Source organism: Larimichthys crocea, chromosome VIII (genome assembly GCF_000972845.2).
Source record: "Larimichthys crocea isolate SSNF chromosome VIII, L_crocea_2.0, whole genome shotgun sequence".
Lineage (NCBI taxonomy): Eukaryota > Metazoa > Chordata > Actinopteri > Sciaenidae > Larimichthys > Larimichthys crocea.
Genome location: NC_040018.1, coordinates 17,611,443 through 17,630,631, shown reverse-complemented (window position 1 = coordinate 17,630,631; position 19,189 = coordinate 17,611,443). Strand labels below are relative to the sequence as shown.

The following is a 19,189-nucleotide window of genomic DNA, read 5'->3' as shown; positions in this document are numbered from 1 at the left end:
AATGCAAGGTGATGCACATTGTAGGTTTCTGCTGCATCTAAAATGTATTCTCAATGGGTCATGGGAGTGGTTTGCAGTAACTTGGTGCTATTTTTGTGTATAAAGTGTTTTTATTTGACCAAGATCAGCTAGAAACATTGTTTCTGCTCTGTGGACAAGCTGCACTGAAAATGGAAAGCTAAGCTAAGACGCCAAAACTCTTAAAATGTTTGGAGAGCTCAGGATAAGTGCTCTGAGCTTTGTCACTTCCGCCTTGCTGTCAGCAAAAAGCAAAAACAAACACTCCCCCTTCGTAGTAGAATGACTGTTGTTCGTTTTGCTCACAGGCGTACACCCATTACCCAACAATGGACATTGATCCTCGGTTAAAAACCTAACACGCAAAAGAGCAATAGGGGCCTCCTTTATAAAAACGATACAGAAAGTAGTTATTCAGAGGCTGGAAACCAATTAAAGTGGCGCTGTTTTGAATGAATCGCTAAAAGTCAGAGATTCCGCTTAGTAGTCGCCCTGTTAGGACACATCCGGGACACTCCGGCTCCAAAAACAAACGCAACACCGAACGCACGGCTCTTTACTGGTCGAGCGCGAGCGAAGCGCTGGTTCACTACTCACCGTGTGAGCCTCTGTAAGCTAGCTAACCAGCCGACGATGGAGGGGGGAGGCAGGGTTTCGTGGATAAAATATGGGCCTCTTGTGTCCCTGTTTGTGGTTCTTTTGGCCTTATGGTTTCGGTCACCCCAGCATGCAGAGCTGGACGACCGGCTGGACGCCGTGCTGTCCTCTCTGCTCCGGGCTGAGCGCAAAGTCGGCATGAATAACGTCGCCAGACCCAAAGTGGCTGTCGGTGAGTGCAAGCTAATGATATGTAGCCTAACCTAATTTGGGGGGCGTGTGGAGTTTCTGTGCTACTAATCAATGAGACATTAATGCTATCAGTCTAAGCAGGTATTGGACTTAATAACCTCTTTCAGATGAGCTCGTTTTAATGCTAAAAACAGAGAAGTGCAGATTGCTAACCTCGCACAAAAGCTGGAAGTTGGTGTGACTGAAAACAAACTTGAATGTGCGTCTGGAAATGATTCAAAAGCACAGAGGAAACTGTGTTTTGTGGACTGACAACAGCTTTAGCAATGGCTTAATTAGCAGCGCCATTAATTTGCGCACTCCCAATTTAAAATATCAGGAGATTTGTCAGCAAATGACCAAGTGAAAGCAAGGAAAGAGATCTGAGCTGAGAGCCAGCACAGTGATGAAAGCACAGAGAGGGGTTGATGAATGACGACTGATCTGCACAGTAACCAGATCTCAGTCCAGGTCAGCATGTCTGTCCAGCTGGAACAGTTTGTCCTGAGCAGAGATCCACCACCAAACAACCAAGAGCACGAACCACAGAGACTCATCCTGGGTGTCATGTCTGTGGAGCTTCCTCAGTCCAGGCCTGCTGTTTTCAAACTGATAAGGGGGCAAAGACACGTGTATGGAAATGTGGGGGAGATAGTGGCAACACTTTCACGATTAATGTGGGTGAAGCAGCTGATGTTTGTCTTAATATCACCAGTGTATGTAACAGAAGTGATCTCAGGGCACTAATAGTGAATATAGATGGTGATTTTCTAACCACTGTTGCTGCTGTTTTTCATTCAAGCCTATTAACATTCAAGGATTGAACTCCTCCCCTAAAGACAACAAACTGCAATCAACATAATTCGCCACACGTCTTAACCTGTACTGTGTTTAGACTGGCATGATCTAATCCTAAAATCTTGACCTTTGAACCTACATTCAAACACACAACAGAAGTGATCACCATATCTGTCCAACCTTTACACAGTTCAACAACAGGCTCAGACACGTAGTCACACCTATGACATACACAGTTATGCATAATTGGATGTAATAACAATACGTCATCCTTCTCACATAATGAATATTACAGATAGTTTCACTGTTATATGCTTCGGGTAGCGAGGTGCAGTTAAAGTCTGCAGATAAAAGCAGAAATATGAGTCTGGTGAAGTGCTGACTACATGATAACACACATGTAGGTCATCATTTCTTTCATTTACAACACACTGTAAGAGAAACGGCGTAGATGGCTGCCTGAAAGCATCGAAGAGGAATTGCAGACAAAGCAGCTTAAGTTAAAGATTTAAAACAAAGTCAAATGAGAGGAGCAAACATTTGCCTTTTGCCTTCTCTGACAGGTCACAGGTTGTTGCTGTTGCACAAAAGAAAACTTGACAGAAAATGTCTGTAGACGAGCAGCTGAAACTGTATTGATATGTCAGATCAATCGAGCAGCCATGGTGGTGGACAAATGTTGAAGCAGCTGCACATTGTGTGGATTTCTCTCTGCTCAGTTTACTGATCTTACCTTTCTCTTTGCACTAATTGTATGATTCAATTTAACTGCTGTGTCTAAAAGAAAAAAAGCCTTCTCTTTATCCGTAGCTACCTGCATATACCTGCTTTTATCATATCTTTATCTTTCTCTGTCCCTCACCCTCAGGTTTTGGAGGCTGTGTTGACCTGATCGTTGATGGGGTGTCGTTGCTTAATAAGATTGGCCTCCCTCTCACAGACCAGCCCTTACATCATAACTACATAGAAAATGAAGTGCAACTGGCTCAGAGCTTCGCCTACTTTTTCGCACCAGGAGCTGCCGCAGAGTAAGTGTTATGTACAAATAACAGCTGTCCATTAAATAGTTGTGGTCAGTCGTGATCAAGTGCTCTAACAAATGTTTGAATACTTGAGTCGCCTCTGTGCTGTGACTGGTTAGCTGATTTTTCCTGTTTATATACAGCATGTGTCTAATTGGTTCAGAAAGTTGGAGAATATAAATGAAATAGATAGCGTGTGTTTGAGCTCCTGTAACCAGCCAAAAGCACATTTGAAACCTCTTCTTTGCTGAATCCCTCAGGTTACTGTTGTCCTGGCTCTCCCTCACATGCTGTTTTACAAATGCAGTCACATTCAGCCATGACTGTGTGGTGACACAAGCATAAAAATAAATACAACCACACACTCTCTCTTCTTTCCTCTGGCCATCTATTCTTCACACAAAATAGACAATGCATGTCTGTATGTTTCTGTTTTTGTTGCTGTCCATGTTTATCAGTTAGTTGCTGGACAACCACCCTAAAGTATTCTGTATTTATGCTGTCAAACTCATCTCCCCTCTCTTCTTATTCATCGGTGATGACTGCTCCTCTTCTGTCTGTGATGCCTGTGAGCTCTTGTTCATTGTCTGGAACTAACACCCAAAGGCAACACGCCTTCATCGTGGACAGAAAGGGCTAGGGAATAAGTGTGAGAGAGTGAATAAGAATGACATTAAAAATCTCAGGTAGACACAGAAATCAGGTCTTTTTCAGCTCGGCATTCACATTTATTTCTCTTTTCACTTTCTTGCTTGTTTTTTGTTTGTTTTTTTGTGAGATTTGGGATTTCAAATAGTCGATGTACACACAGATGATAACCAAAATTTGTCTGAGACCATAATTCTGAAGCAATTGAGCCAAAATAAATGAAGTTAAGTGATATGTGTGAAGAACACAAGAGATGACTGGGTATGTCTGCCAAGTGCAGAGCAGGTCAAACCGCATGTGTATTGTGAAGGTTTATTTTCATAAAATTAAACGTGCTTATTTTGCTCAGTTTGCTTTTGCTTATGTGTCTCTTCAGCTTCACACAGTCCGAGAGAGAGACACTGTGTGAGATAAAAATGAGCACGAAGAGAGGAGCTTGAAATAGTCTTCAAAATATTTTCATCTACAGGATGAACCACAACCAGGCTGATCTCATAAAATAGCATATGTGTTGCTTCTAGAACGTTCTGGTACAGTGAGCCTGCTTAGGCCACATTACTGGGAGTCAGTAATAATAATAATTCAGCTTTTAGTAACAAGTGATGCCAATGGGTTTTTCTAGCACCTCTATTTATGTACATTTGTTTCTTTCCTCTCTTTATTTTTTGTTCTTGTCTGCTGTGTTTTCTCTGAAATGTTAATACTCTTGATACAAAGTACCTGACTTGATGTTTATCTTTCCAACAAACTCGGACACGTCAGTGTATTCAGCTTTTCATAAATCTTAATATATAACAAGTCTGTCTTGTTACTGTACTGTACATCAAAGAAACATTGTCAATAACTGTGAACGGACCGGTTAAACAAGTGTCTTATAAATAATGAAGGCATGACAAGGCAGATTTATTTAGAGCGTTTGTTTGCATTGGCAATTCAAAATGCTTTACGCAGTGCATGAAAGAACTGCAACACAAAAAAGAGGTGTGTACAGTAAGCCATGTTGGTACTTTCAAGTACTTGTTTTTCGGTTGTTTCATTATATTTTTGTTTTTTCTTTGTCCTGCAGGCGTTTCATGCTAAATGATACTCTATTCAACGAGCTGGTTGAAGCGTCCCGTGACCTGCCTGGAAACAGATGGGCAGTAGGCGGCAATGCCCCGGTAATGGCTGGTCGCATGGCAACCGAGGGATGTGATGTGTTGCTAGGGGGAAGTTTCAGCCCTGATTTTACAGATGTCCTGTCCCAGCACATTACAGGTAAACACACACTGGCACACCATTATTACCTTCCAGGAGCTAATCATCTTCTTTAACTTCACACGGTCCTTTTCCTGCATCCTTGAAATCCCCTTCACCTTTCCTTTTTCTTTTCCACTTCCTTTGCCCTCTCCACTCCCATGTCTTCTCTACTTCCATGCCCCTGTACCTCACCTGCTACCTGTGTTCTTCCAGTGGCAGGTAACGTAGTAGAAGAACCAGACATTCATCTGATCCTGGAGTATCCGTCTGGTGCTAAGTGGGGGCACTATTCCTCACGTAGAGCCAACAGGTATGTTTTAGTTGTCGTTATTTTAAGAAACTTAAGTCGTTCTTTATGTGCACATACATCTGCATAAGCTTATGGCTTTATGGTATTTGAAGCTGACTGTGTCTGGCCTTGCTTGTGTTTGTCCTCTGTAGATACATCATCCACAGTGATGACCATAACCCCTATCTGGACTCTATGGAAGAGTTTGCTAAGAAACTGGAAGACTTCAAACCAGATCTGCTGGTGGTGGGTGGGCTTCAAATGATGGATAACTTCCCCTTCAATTTCGGTAGGAGGAAATTGGTGACATCATTTTATTTGTTGCTGATTTGGTACATCTAGCAGTAGTGAGTGCTGCTATGCTAAGGTAACCTTTAATACAATTTAGCAAATTATAAATGTGAAAGTTAATTTAATTTTATGCTAAGGAGCTCATCTATTCTAAGATTTAAAGGTCAGACAAAGGCCTTGTAAACTGTGAGTTTCATGCAGAAAGGAGAAAATAGTGCCTGAGGGAGAGAGCATTGTTCCCCCTAGAATAATGTGCAAAGTATGCCTCTGCTGATACGAATGTTTATTTTGGCAATAAATTATATAATTAAATCTTTTACACTGTACTGATAATTCTGCTGAAGAATGTATTGATGTATATTGACATCCGGTTACCACCAGCCAGTCAATCAGGTGTTGAAATTGGCTAGAGAAAGAGTCAGACAAGCCATAAATAACATCCCACTCCACACCACCAGCCGAGTTTTATTTGATCTGACAGCTGTGTTTTTCTGTCTCTTTGTTAATCCCCTCATATTTCCTTCCCCCCTCATTTGTCCACCTTTCCTGATCTTTGGCATCCTTCTATATCTGACATCTTATTTCCTCTGCCCTAATTTTCAATTGTCCCCTTTTCAATGCCTTATCACTCCGCTTTGCCTTATCTGTCCTCTTTGTTTCCTTCACCCTCTACTATCTGGCTACCTTTTGTCTAAATTTCTCATTCCACCTACTCCTGTCATCATTCCAGGTGAGCGGGAAGCTCTGTTCTCTCGCCTGGCCGAGCTCCTGTCCTCGTCATCTCCACAGATTGGAGTCCATTTTGAGATGGCCAGTTTTGTAGAAGAGAGTATAATGGAAGACCTACTTCACTATGTCATCCCCCATGTATGTATGACTCAATATTCAAATGAACCAGCACATTAATTTGCATGTGTTACTTAGAATGGCAGGAGAAACACAGGGGTGAAAAAAACTTAATGTTTATCCCAATACAGTGAGTTAGTGAGTGAGTGAGGTAGTCTAGTGAAGAGGAACAAGAGACCAGATTTGCTTAGTTAAATTTGTTGAGCACATTTGTAAACAATGTCTGTCACTGGAACTGAAACTGTATTTGCCTTCTTCTCTGTTGCCATAGAGTATGTAAAGTATGTTTGCTAGCGTCAACTCGGTATACTTTACACAGAACTTCTTTTACAGGTCAGAATAAACTACACTTGCAATGTCAGCAAGTTCATAGACGCTGAGTTTAATCCCCCATCATGGTTTTGCTTTTTCAGGCGGACTCTTTAGGGATGAATGAACAGGAGCTTCCCAACCTGCTCAGTCTACTTAAAGGCTCCAACATCACAGTGTTGTCGGACCCAAACCCACGCGTAGCTACCGTCCTCGACCAGATGAGGGAGGTCTATCGTATTCTGAACCAGCGCTACAAGGATGCCACAGCAGAAGGCGACTCGAAGGTGAAGCCGCTGACTCGGCTCCACGTCCACACGCTGGCCTTTCAGGCCATGATCGTGACACGTGGCTCCCAGTGGAAGAACACAATGTCAGCCACCGCAAAAGCCTCTCTCACAGCTAACCGCCATGTCTGTGGCTCTAATGACATTGACCCCAGCAAGGCGAGGCTCATCATGGATGACTCCTTCTCTGTCAGCCGGCAGGAGGGCAGCCAGCGTATCCCTCTGCAGGAGACCAGACCCGTCAGCTGCTGGCATGAGGAGGACTATGAGATCTGCGTAGCTCCAGTGTTGGTGTGCACTGAGGTTTACCAGACTGCAGGTGGAGGTGACAACATTTCGGCCGCTGGCCTGGTGCTGCAGATCTAGAGGAGAGCAGTATTTGGTCTTTCTGTGTGTAGTGCTAACTAGGTGTTGGCAAAACATGTGATTCTGGAAACTTGATCTAGGTGTGATGCAAAGTAGCTGTTGTGGCAAACACATGTACTGTTTGTGAAATATATCAGGCTAATGCTGCCACAATTTCAGCTCATGGTCCAGGTGGACCATAAGGAAAACTGATTGTTATGATTTGTAGGAGTCAGATGATGGAGTACAGTGATTATTAATCAGGTTAGACCAGCAGATTTTAAATGTATGGATTCAGTTCTGTGTGTGTGTATTTGTGTGGGCATCATCATGGTTTCATCCCTCCTGCGTTAACATAGTGTACATATAATAATATGTATATGCAAAGCCCTTTGACATCCAGTTATTTTATTTTTTAGAACCAAAACTTTTAAGTAGATCCTGCCTTGCTCTGTCCTACTGGGATTCAAACATCTTCAAGTCATTGTAGCCCATCATCTGACTTCTGTCCTCTACTTTTTCAAGGCCTTACAAGACTTGGCCTTCTGTCAGCTTGAGATAAAGGGGGATGAGGTTTGGATAAAGTCACGTGGCACCAGGTTTTGTTTATAGAGCTGCACTGAGTAGCCTGTGGCATGGTGTTTTTGAGTCGTGGAAGACAAAGCTGCATTTTCTGCTGTAGGATAAATTCTCTTTGTTGTTGTTGTTTTGACCCGTGGCTACACTATGCAACGAACTTACACAAAGTTACAAGAGAAACAGCAGAATCTTCTGTTTCTGGGGAGCATGTTTTTAGGTGTTGTCACCTATTTAAAAATCTAGTTGAACGGGTCTCCCTCGCCTTGTAGCAAATGTAGTTTCAGAAGAGCCAACCTTAAGCTGTCAGGTCACATCAGAACCCTTTTTAACAAGCTGGCTTTATCCTGCCTCTTCCCTCTTCTATTTCACTCTCAAAGGCAAAGAAAGTTTAAAGTAGAAAGCTAGTGAGGCGATCGCCTCCTATTCTTCCTAATATATGTGAAAAAAATGTGGTTGATTTGTTTGGAATTGTCATTCCTCTGTGTGTCATTTGCAGTGCAATAATGCAAAACAATGTTAAGAGCCCACTTCTGGTAGCTGGATATGATGTCAAAATTTCCTCTCTACCTCTGTGTCCTTTTCGTTCCTCCCCTTTACTTTTCCCTTCTTCTCACCATCTTTTCGCCGCTGTTTGTCAAAGGTTTTTATTATCTGTCATGTTTCTTTTTCTCTCCTTGTGTCTGTTTATGGCTCTTCTTAAGGACCAAATAATCAGGATGGACTGCCTCTGATAAAATTGCTGCAAAAGAGAAGTTACTGGCAGCCACTTCTCACATTCTCACATGGTATGGCTGCATACAGCGAAACACAATATCATCTCTGTTAGATTGCTTGTGGAAAGCCACAGGGTTAGCAACATGAAACTGATTTGGTGTTAATCACCATGAATCCCCTTAAATGTAACATTGTCTTTTTCACACCCACACATGCATGTTAAAACCACTATTTTCTTTTCCTAAATGAAAAACGGCCTCTAAATCCAGGATTGTAATCACTTATTTGTCTTCAAGCCGAACAATGCCAACTCACTATGTGTAAGTCAAACATTCCACCATAGACCCGGCTTTAGTTATGTTTTACAAGAACACCTGACCATGTACATGTATTATTTTATTTCTTGAGTACACAATTGAATTTCTTTATTAGTTAAGTAAAGCTGCTTGTTACGGCCCCTTTTAACTGAGGAACACATTTATTCATGTTACATTGCAACAAGTATGAGTTTGGGGGGAAAAGAAGAACTAAAGAAATCCCTTTAAATTTTTTCTTTGTGTATCAAGGAGCTGTTGATGCTGTTGTTTGATTATACCGAAGAGTAAATGAGCCTTATTCTGTTTTGGGGTTTTGGTGTTTAGTGAAAAGGGAATGTTTAATACAGACGTTTTCTATTTCTGTAGGCATATGTTTTATTTTCTGATGTCTTGTCAGTTCTTGGAAACCAAAAGTAACGGGTTATTGTTTTTACTGTGAAATGAAACTGAACTTCAGCATGCATTCATGTTTGGATGGAGGACTGCTTGTGTTTGCTACCATATCATATGCTTATCTAAGCTCTAGATGATCAGACGTCATGTCATCCGTACTCCAAAGCTGTTCAACTGTTTCATGCATGCGTAACTATTAAATGCACAATCGCCTAAGATAAAGTGCTATGCTGAAAAAGCCAGTCATTGCTTTGTTTAGTTTCTCATTCTCTGGGTCATTTATTGATAATGGGCATGTCCATCATGCATTCGACTGAACTCCAGAATTTCTATGAGATTATCATGTCATCATGTCTTCCTTGTCACAACATCATAATCCACCACGATGAACGCTCCAAACATAGAGCATGTTTCATTTGAAGTCACTTCATATAGGTAATGTTAGTCCATGGGCTGCACACACTGTCTAACCCTCAGTCAAATGAATGACCAGATTACCTGAAGAAGAAAAGTTCTCAGTGCAGTTGCAGATAATTTTTATTCTGATCTTTGATAGAAATGATCTTCTGGACCAAGATAATTTAATACAGGCCTTCTTGTATTACGGCTGCATATCATCTGTACAGTATTTGTAAGAGTAGAGTATTGCTATCCTGCCTACCTCAAATTATTCTTTGAGATTAGTGTAATAAATAAGCCGTTTGAGAAGTGGCCTGCAGGTTTTTATATGTTCAAATAAAACTAAACTTAATTGAAGGTATTAGTAAGTAATAAAACCTACAGCCACTCTCATGTGAGCCTGATCTGCCTGGTTACACAGGATTAAAGTAAAGACTTTCCATGACAACAAGCCAAGGTGCTCGGGTAAGGACAGCAGCAAGCTCCCTTTATGAAATACAGCATACAGCTTGTTGCTCTCAAATACATAAAAATGTGTTAGTAACTCTGGATTTTCTCAGTCTGTTGAGCTTTTGTGTTAAATTTAAGAAAACATTTGAAGTCAGTCCATACAAGATAAAAATTAGGACTAATAGTATGTTTCTAATTTTATGTGATTATGGAGAGCATTTTGGAAAGACGGAAAGAAGGTGGGTACAATATGTAAATGTGTGGGAGCATGCTACTGCATGTTATACCAAAACAATGAACTTCTAAATGATGGTGCTTCTGCACTGAAACACAAACGCTGATCAAATAGTGTTCAGTGTGAATTGAAAGACAACTCAGGATTTAACAACGTGCATTTATCAATTATATCAGAACTACAAGCCCACCTTAAATACATGCAGACATGAACACAAGCATCATATAACATACTCAGACTTGCGTGTCTGCAATATTTCTCCACACACATAGTAACACTGACTACAACTCAGGGTCAATGGTCAGCTGGCTGAGTATGTCTTTGTAATAGATGAGGTCCTTCTCATGGTCAGCGAGTGCTGTGAGCATCTCATCCATCTCCTCCTGAGTGAAGAGCTCCCCTGGTTTAAAGACAAACACAACACAGCCATGCTCAAGAAAGTGCTGTTTTGTAGAAGTCAAGGGAATGTTTGACACAAAAAACATGAGATAATCACCACACACAAACAAATCGTTCTTCACCTCACAATGTAAAAACCTAAAGATTCTGTTTTACCTTCCTGTGTCATGTAGTTTGCCAACTCCTCTGGCTCCAGGTATCCTTTCTTTTCTTTATCCAGGACCTGGAAACACAGTGTTATTGAGTGTTCCACGTTAGTATCACTGTTGAAAGATACACCAGACCAGTACTGGATAAACGTTTGAGACTGCCAGCTAATCTTCTAAACTACAACACTGAAGAATATGAGGAAACAGCAGCTGGTATTACCTCAAAGGCCTGAAGGAGAATGTCCTCTGGGATGGGCGGATACCTCACAGACACAGACACACGCAGACACATACTGTTATTTGTGTCTGTGATAGTATTGACATGATGGCATAGCAAATACTAAACAATGTGATGAAAGTACAACTCATTTACAAAATATGATGGAATTAACATTCTCTGTTAGTAACTTCAAACCCCAATTTAAACTTCAGGCTCATTTTATTAACAGGAGGTTTTTCACTGATTGAAGTGAAGCTGAGATATTGTCAGAGGTGAACAACATAAGGACAAATTGTGCACAATACAGTATACACTTGAGAGCCCATTTAGCAGCTTTCAGCACAGAAAAGAACAAGTCTAAAAGAAAGTGGCATATATTATTTAAAGAAGTCTGACATTTGGTACTTTCTAGGCAATGAAAAAACATCAGCCGAAAGATGATCCAAATCAGTGCGCAGTGGTGGTCATTGTAGCCCTATACACCACACATTTATATATACTGTTGTTTCCTCAGTAACATCTAGTGGAAAAGTCCTGTATTACAAATCATTTGCTTTAACACAAGCACCTACTTGCTTTAACTCATGGCCTTTAGTCTCGCCCTAAAAATTCTACATTTTTTACTTATTCAGTTATACAAAACAACACGACTGTCTTACTTGTGCTCCAGCAGGATTTTAGCCATGGCTGGGAGGAACTTGTCCAAATGGATATATCCTGTGTGGTCCTCCTCCACCTAGATGAACAAGGCAAAGATGCTGGTTTGGTTTTTGGTTCTTCAACAAGCTCTGAATTTTCTGGCTGCTTATAATGTCACAACAAATTAAAAGTCAAAAACATCTTTCTCTTTACATTACATTGTCCAGGCCAGTAAATCTTCATTTGTGCTACAGTAAATTATCAATAAATGCAGCATTAAAGAAAATGAGATTGTAATTTAAGTGGCTTTACAATATCAGGATTTCTTCTCATTATTAACTACATTTTACTAGAACATATAGCAGATACTATAACATGATTAAATCATTTTTAATTTGTTGTATCCATCCAAAATATGAGCAAATTATCAATAAATACTGTTCTGACCTCAGCTATAAAGTCATGTAGGTCTGTCTGAGATGGGAAGCATCCAAGAGAATAGATGATGGTGCCAATCTCCCTGGAAAACAAACGTCATTATATTAGACCACATGATTTAACTACATGTAAATACCGTCTATGATGGTGCTGATCCCTGCCAATATGATATACCCCCTCATCTCATTTAAGCTGCAAATTAAATGTTTTAAAACTACAGGACTAGATGGGTGTTTTCCTCATAGATTACATGTTTACTGTATTTAACCAATGTAAGAAACCAACTACATCTCTCTAGATATGGACATAGATATTTGATACTAAGTAGTATATTCATTATGTGGAGTATGTTCACAAAATATATTTGGACTTGACATAATCTGGTGTAAATATTGAAGTTAATTCACATGTTAAAGATATCTTAACTAAGGTAAGAGCCTGCATACAAGGGTCTCATTTAAGATGTTTTGTTGAATAGACCTGTAACATTGCTACCTTGTGTACTCCACCTTCATATTCGCTGTGTTCAAAGTTATGAGTTGTGATCCAAAAGGTCTTACAACCATCTGCCACCTCACTCACCGGACATCCACTGTGTTATTGGTCTCATAGTCAAACGCTTCAAAAGCTGCTTTAATCTTCTTGTGTACATCTGACACCATGGCCTCTGACAGACAGAGGGGAGGACACGGAGACAGTGATGGACAGTTAACTTGTTACTGAAACACAGCGTCAAACATCTGTCAGGAAAATTACTTTTAACAACAGAAACATCAGTTTGAAGGAAACATTATGATGACATTATAAGGGTTTTGGACTAACTCCTTTATTTTTGTCTGAAAACGACGATTTAAACTAGTATATGTATAAAGATAAAGGCCATGATAACTCGTACGGACCTGCACTTGGTTTGCTCTCCGCCATGATTGCCCGGTTGTTACTCTGTTGCCTAGCAACCGAATAGTTTGGTCCGAAAGAGCAGCTAAGCTAAGCTAAGCTAAGCTAAGCTAAACTAAACTATGTGATGACGAATACATTATTAAATACTATTTTTACTCGTCATTGCACTTATATACAGTACGTTATGTGTTCACAGGAATGTAGCAAGCTTGTGCCAAAAAATATTTTGGTATAATACTTTGTGATCCACTATGTTGCCTGCTAACTACCTTTTCATGACCGATATGGCTCTCAAGTTTTATGATCAAACTGTATAAAAAAAATACTGATTACAAATAAGCACTAAGCAAGTTCTATATTCATCAGTACAATAATTTTCTTGCCCGATGGACCTGTGTCACACACAGCACAGTCCTAATATAAAGAATTCACACAGACCATTATTTTTCATTGTTCTGTTATTGTTTCCTATTATTTACAGTATAATAACATACAGAGTTTGTATATATTGTGTTTTACAACTGGATTCTGATGAATCCAACAAGACACAGGAGACAGAAATAAGGGGAGAGGGACAAAGAAATGTTTGCTTTATTTATCTTCAGCTGTATAAATGCATAAATGTTATATACAGTATATAATAAACCAAATAAACACATTACAAGTTTGCAGATAAAGGCTGAATTTAATATTAAATTACATCTAATGTCATTTCTGCTGGGCTTTCCTGACCTTAATTATGACGATGAAAGACAAGTGGTAGAAGGACACAACTCATTAAGTGCTCATTAAGAGTACTGTTCAATAATTTCTGCTTCCTTCAACATATTCAGGCACATTAAAATCCTCATTAAAATATAAGCTTAGAGTAAGTGCATCGAAATAGTGGTCAATACTGCTGAATACTTTATTCCTAATAATCTAATTATATTAGTCACTGTGTAGGTTGAGGAAATTCTGAGCTGTCTGTAAATGAGACCAGTTTAATGAGATAACAGTCCAGATGTACGCATAACTTCCAGGTGTAAATCCAAACAATGGGTCAGACACAATAAGGCCAATCAGTGTGTACATGAAACAACAGTCTCTTCATAGAAAAACTCAAATACATTCAAATATGTGTATTTTTCAGGCAGGGAAGAAAAGGGCAATAAATACAATTAAAGGAAATCTAAAGTACTAATCTCTATTGATGATGGCTTAAAACCAATAGGTGCTTGACGTGTTGTTTTCCAATAAGGTGACACAAATAACTTCAACAGATCCACCTCTTCATTAATCAGTCAATTAATTGGCATTGGCCATTCATTTATCATTTAACAGTCAATTAAAACGCGTTGTAAACTCTCAGAATTCAACCCAAGAGAGAGACCATCTGTGAGGATGAGGAAGAAGAACAAGTCCTCTCAACTGAGAGCAGCATTTTTACTCTATCAACAGTCTTCTGCTGGTTTGATTCAAGAGACAGAACCAGCATGTGTGTGCATTCATATCTCTGGTTGCCCCACATGAACAGGATCTTTGTGGTCCTGCCCTTGTTCTGCTGCTGGAGCTTCTGAGTTTTGTTGTCCATGCGGTTCCTCTTCTTCAGCCTTTTCTTGCTGTTGAGTTTGTTCATCTTTAGGCTGCAGCTCCTCATGAGCCTCCTCTTTCTGCTCTGCTACTCCTGCCTTCTCCTCGTCAGTACTGGGGTTTGCCGCCTCCTTCTCCTGGTGAGGTGCATTGTTGTTGCTGGAGTCCTGTAGTGGAACAAGTAAGGTAATGTTACTGCAGTCAACAACAAATTATATATATATATATATATATATATATATATTATACTTTTATACATACACTTAATGATATATAATATATAAAAATATATCACTTTTGATGCATTTCTATTTTTGTTAATATATATTTTATTGTTTAATACATTTAAGAAACAAGTGTACATTGGGTATTTTAGTATTTCCAAGTTAAGAATATATATTCATGTATAAAATGCATATTTTCTAATATGTCAAAATGTTTAATTTCCCAGAGATATTACAGCATTTTTTGTGGTTACTACATGTTGCACCAGTAGTCATACAAACATCACTATACAATCATACTGCCTGACCATTTTACATTATAACTAAATTCACTGTATTTTGTCTGTTATGATTTACATGTCATTACACTTGAATAGACACAAGATGTAAATGCACAGTACCTGTGTGAGAGGTAATGGAGGCGACAGCAGCTCAGATGGGGCCAACAGGCCATCCTGATTTTGATCCTGAGTCTGGAGTAAAAAATCTACCATAGACACCACCTACATACACACATAGATAGATTTGTTAGGTATGTACAAGCAGGCACAAATACAGTGTTAATTCAAACACACACACACAGCCACTCCTCCTCACCAGCTCATTGGCCTGTGTTCCAGGTGTATGATGGGAGCTATAGTCAGAGAGTAGCTTCATCATCTCCAGGCCATCCAGGAACCCACTGCGATCGAAGTCATAAAGACGAAACAGGAAGAATACCTCTGGCACAAAGCAGGAGAAGACGTATGTGTTTAATACCACACACATTTGACATACTGCAGAGAGTGTATAGTATGAAACTCCCCTACACACAAACACAACTGCAGTTATAATTAAAGTATTTATAATTGGTAGTGATTATCAAAGATGTATTACACCAGTAGATGGAGATGTTTACCTTGCTCCCAGGTGCTGATTTCTGGTCTTTCTTGGCCATCCTTCAGACTGGATTGAATGTAACTTTGCAGCAACCTAGTGGCACACACAGCACAAAGTACATTTAAATCTATCAAAAAATATTCAGTGTAGAATTAACACTAAGGGATCAGATTTATTCCACCCTGCAGGTATGGAGTCATGTTTTAACCACTGCATGCTTGCAGATCAGATATCAGACTGAATGCAAAATTAGGATCTAAATATCCAAATTATCCCTTTGCTATGTTTGTTTGTTCACCCTTGATACTTATGCAAGCTGACCCACCCTGTGGGTACTTGTCCTGTAGGTACAGTGGTGATTCTGTATGATGTTCAGCCACAAGAGGGCAGGATTTTAGGCTACTTAAAATGAGTCTAAACACATGACTACACATACCAGGAGGAGTGCCACCTCATCAAAAAGCATTGGGTTCGCTTAGTTGCTTTGTAAGAGGTTTTCACATCCATGACATCACAGTTTAAATACTGCAACTCTTACAACTGAATAAAAGCCATTTGTCTCCATCAAGACTATCTTTTTTCTATGAACTGCAAGCTGCTGACATACATTTGTCTGGTCATTCACTCAATAAATAGATTAGTGCACACAACCATTAATCTTATCAGTGGAAAGAAACTGCAGCCACATTGTCACCATTAACATGATGGTAGTATTTAATGGTAATCAATCAAACCATTATGTAATCCAATATGGGTAACATAGATGCAAGGTGAGATACCAAGGGAGAGCTGTTGTATGGAATATGTGGAGGGGGATAGTGTATGTACTTTCTCTACCCCCATAAAGGAAAACAAATTTATAATTGCAACATAAAGCAATGTTTTTGCTCATGTAATCTTATCTGTTTATGATGCCGTCCACTCATCATTAGCACAACACAGCAGCCAAAGTCCAGAGACAGAGCAGACAGCAGCTGCAGCTTGGACACATTTGAATGCAATTTGCATATTATTTTTCTGGTTTAGGTATTAACTACGAAGTTATATGGTAGATACTCTTGTTCCATGTAATACACATTTTATCATCCTCTGAGAATAATGTGAATGTCAAGCTGCATTTTGAGTAGTTTTCCTACTTTGTCAATGTATCAATCCATCTCTTCTTAATTAAGAGCAAATTCACAGCTTAAAATGATCTGGATGTGTAACATCACATCACCTTGTCCATGTGTTACTCACCTGCGATCCTCCTCCCCAGAGCCGAATGGATTGGCTAGTGCTCCTGTCGGGGGGTGGGCATCTGCTGATTCCTCCCTGAGAGATAAACAATTAAAGGTGTAAATGAAAACACACACACACACACACACACACACACACACACACATATATATATATATATTAACACAACAGAGGTAAGAGAAACTTGGTTTCTTTTGTTGGCAATGATAACACAACTGTACCCTAATTACGAGGCATACTTTGTTTCATGTGTTATACTAGGCCTTGGTAAAAATGTATCAATTATCACAAAATACGTCTTGCACGTCCATATTTACTTGATCAATTTTTTAAAAAGAGGTAATAAGAAAGTGAAACTTGACAGTAGGTAGGTGGGGTTACCTTTGTGTCCCAGGTACAAGTGCAGCCAGGGACAAGTGTAATAGCATGAACAGGGACAGGACACATAGGGCCAACCTGCCCAGGTGAGACTCCATGAACACACCTACAAGCAAACAGCCATGTTATAACCTCACATGACATCTGGAGTCACCAACTTATCTCCCCAAATGTCATAAATACATTGACAAGAATATGCAGGTGAATACGAATAAAAAGCCAGATTAAAACAGATTTGTAGCTGACCTGCTCTGCATTAATACGGCAGACTGCGAAGCCACTTATGCTCGAGTTTGTACAACTTTATTTTATCATATATGTTGTCTGTTTTTATCTAGTGTGCTATGAACCTGTGTCCTTAATAAAGTTATAAAGTAAGCTAAATATGTTGTATTCCTTTAATGGTTTTATGATGCTGTATAAAGTGGAATCTCCACTGCTTTAATACATCTACATGCTCATAACCTAGTAGTAGCTTTATTTGTGTTTTTAGATATCAAATGGCCAATCTACATGTAACACCTCCTGCATACAAACAAAAAAACAACCTGCAATCCACACTGCCCCCAGAGTCAGTGAATTTAAAAGAGTGTCTCTAATATGTGGATTAAAATGCTGGTTTGGGATGTGCACAGCACGCTGCTGTATCCTCATTTTATTGCACAAACTAGCTACAGCATACACCCACTAGTCACTTCATCAAGCACACTTGTACAATCTAATGTGATCCAATACAACAAGTCTGCCGCAAACTGCAGCTTATAATGTTTGTGACACTGTCAGAGAGGTCATTATTGTACTTTATGTTTATTAATGAGGTCTTAGTAGGTGCTTTTGTTGTACAGGAGTGCATCATTTAGATTTTTTTTTAAATATCTCTTGGTCAAAATAACATCAATATAATGCAGTCTAGTTTAACACTACTGCAAACTACGACCTCAATAATAAAGATTACAGGTACATTTTTACCTCTCTGACAGTGTCAACAGAAACTGAAACATTATAAGCTTCATAAAAGCAGTGTTTATGGCAGAGTTGTGAATGGACTGCACACCTAACGAAGCGGCCGGTCGGTGTATGTTACTGCAGCTTCCTCATGTGGAGCAGCAGCGACGCTAACATCGAGCCACACATGATCCCTCAGCTGACAACAACAACTCACTGCAGCAGCTTTACTACAGCCTGCAGCCTGCAGCCTGCAGCCTGCGCGCTGATGCTTCATAACAAACTTCCACATCACAGACACCTGAATTAAAACCAAAAGAAATGGTGGCTAATTGTAGCAACAGCCTGGATACGGATGTGTTGAGATGTATATTAAGTATTTATATTAAAGTAACATGCACACTGAAAGCCTCACACAGTGTGACATCTATCTGCGTGACAATGAGCCTACCTGTCTGCATAGTTGATGTGAGGTCAGTAAAAAGCTTGAGTTCCGGTAGGTTTTGGTTCACAGGTTCATATCTGGAGGAACACCTCTTGCCCCGCACCGTCCCGCACCGCCCTGCTCGTGCTTCCCGGTCTGCACTGCGCAACGGCGTCGGCACGCGCGCACCCAGGCTGCCACGGAGACCGGAGTGTTTTTGTCAATGACAGGGTCCACGTGGAAGTACGGAGCCGCTGGCGTGTCGGGGAGTCTGCGCAGGGTGCGTGATGAGCTGCTGCTCCTCTCTCCGGGTTTTCCGCCACGCCACGTCCTCACCGACAGTCTGTGAGGACGGGACATCGGGGAGGTAACATAACAGGCTCAGATTGCACCGGATACAGGGAGACACAGGGACATCCATAATGATTGGAGGCGGATTTAGTTTATCATTTGATATAAGCAGCACACCAGTGTTTACATAAATACAACATACATACATCGTTTTATTATTGCACCTGAATGTATATGTGTTTTTTTTTTTTTTACTGTAACCCCACAGTTATATGTATTATTTATTATGTATTATATTTATTTTGTGTGTTTTGTCGCATTAAATAAATTATAAATATTATTTACATTTTTTTTTTCTATGTGTGGGCTGGCAACAAATCCAAACTTGGTCACAAAAAGCAAGTTTGCCTATATGTAACTTTTAACCAGCATTTTGCCTTAAAGGTTATTTAAAAAGAGAGGAACATAGACAGATACAGTTGAAA

At 39.9% G+C, this 19,189-nt stretch overlaps 3 protein-coding genes across 4 annotated transcripts; 1 reads left to right on the top strand and 2 right to left on the bottom strand.

The window, feature by feature from the left end:
- The first annotated feature begins 376 nt into the window (after positions 1–376).
- Positions 377–9,165, top strand: adpgk2 (ADP-dependent glucokinase 2). The gene is made up of 7 exons (XM_010732315.3): positions 377–847; positions 2,513–2,672; positions 4,381–4,571; positions 4,767–4,863; positions 4,995–5,131; positions 5,864–6,000; positions 6,393–9,165. The coding sequence occupies exons 1-7, from the start codon at positions 652–654 to the stop codon at positions 6,939–6,941; spliced, it is 1,467 nt and encodes a 488-aa protein (XP_010730617.2). The 5' UTR covers positions 377–651; the 3' UTR covers positions 6,942–9,165.
- Positions 9,166–10,146: 981 nt separating this feature from the next.
- On the bottom strand, positions 10,147–12,943 carry drc8 (dynein regulatory complex subunit 8). 2 transcript variants are annotated; one of them, XM_010732316.3, is made up of 7 exons: positions 12,752–12,943; positions 12,435–12,519; positions 11,862–11,934; positions 11,435–11,511; positions 10,776–10,818; positions 10,563–10,629; positions 10,147–10,407 (listed from the first exon to the last, which is right to left on the bottom strand). In XM_010732316.3, the coding sequence occupies exons 1-7, from the start codon at positions 12,774–12,776 to the stop codon at positions 10,289–10,291; spliced, it is 489 nt and encodes a 162-aa protein (XP_010730618.1). In that variant the 5' UTR covers positions 12,777–12,943; the 3' UTR covers positions 10,147–10,288. The 2 variants fall into 2 exon arrangements, with proteins under 2 accessions (XP_010730618.1, XP_019109375.1); XM_019253830.2 differs by having other exon boundaries at positions 12,435–12,571; positions 12,752–12,860.
- A 357-nt stretch (positions 12,944–13,300) lies between these two features.
- cgref1 (cell growth regulator with EF-hand domain 1) lies at positions 13,301–18,769 on the bottom strand. The gene is made up of 7 exons (XM_019253828.2): positions 18,441–18,769; positions 17,048–17,150; positions 16,667–16,741; positions 15,447–15,520; positions 15,146–15,270; positions 14,950–15,051; positions 13,301–14,491 (listed from the first exon to the last, which is right to left on the bottom strand). Exons 1-7 carry the CDS (start codon positions 18,448–18,450, stop codon positions 14,240–14,242), a joined length of 741 nt encoding a protein of 246 aa, XP_019109373.1. The 5' UTR covers positions 18,451–18,769; the 3' UTR covers positions 13,301–14,239.
- Positions 18,770–19,189: the final 420 nt, after the last annotated feature.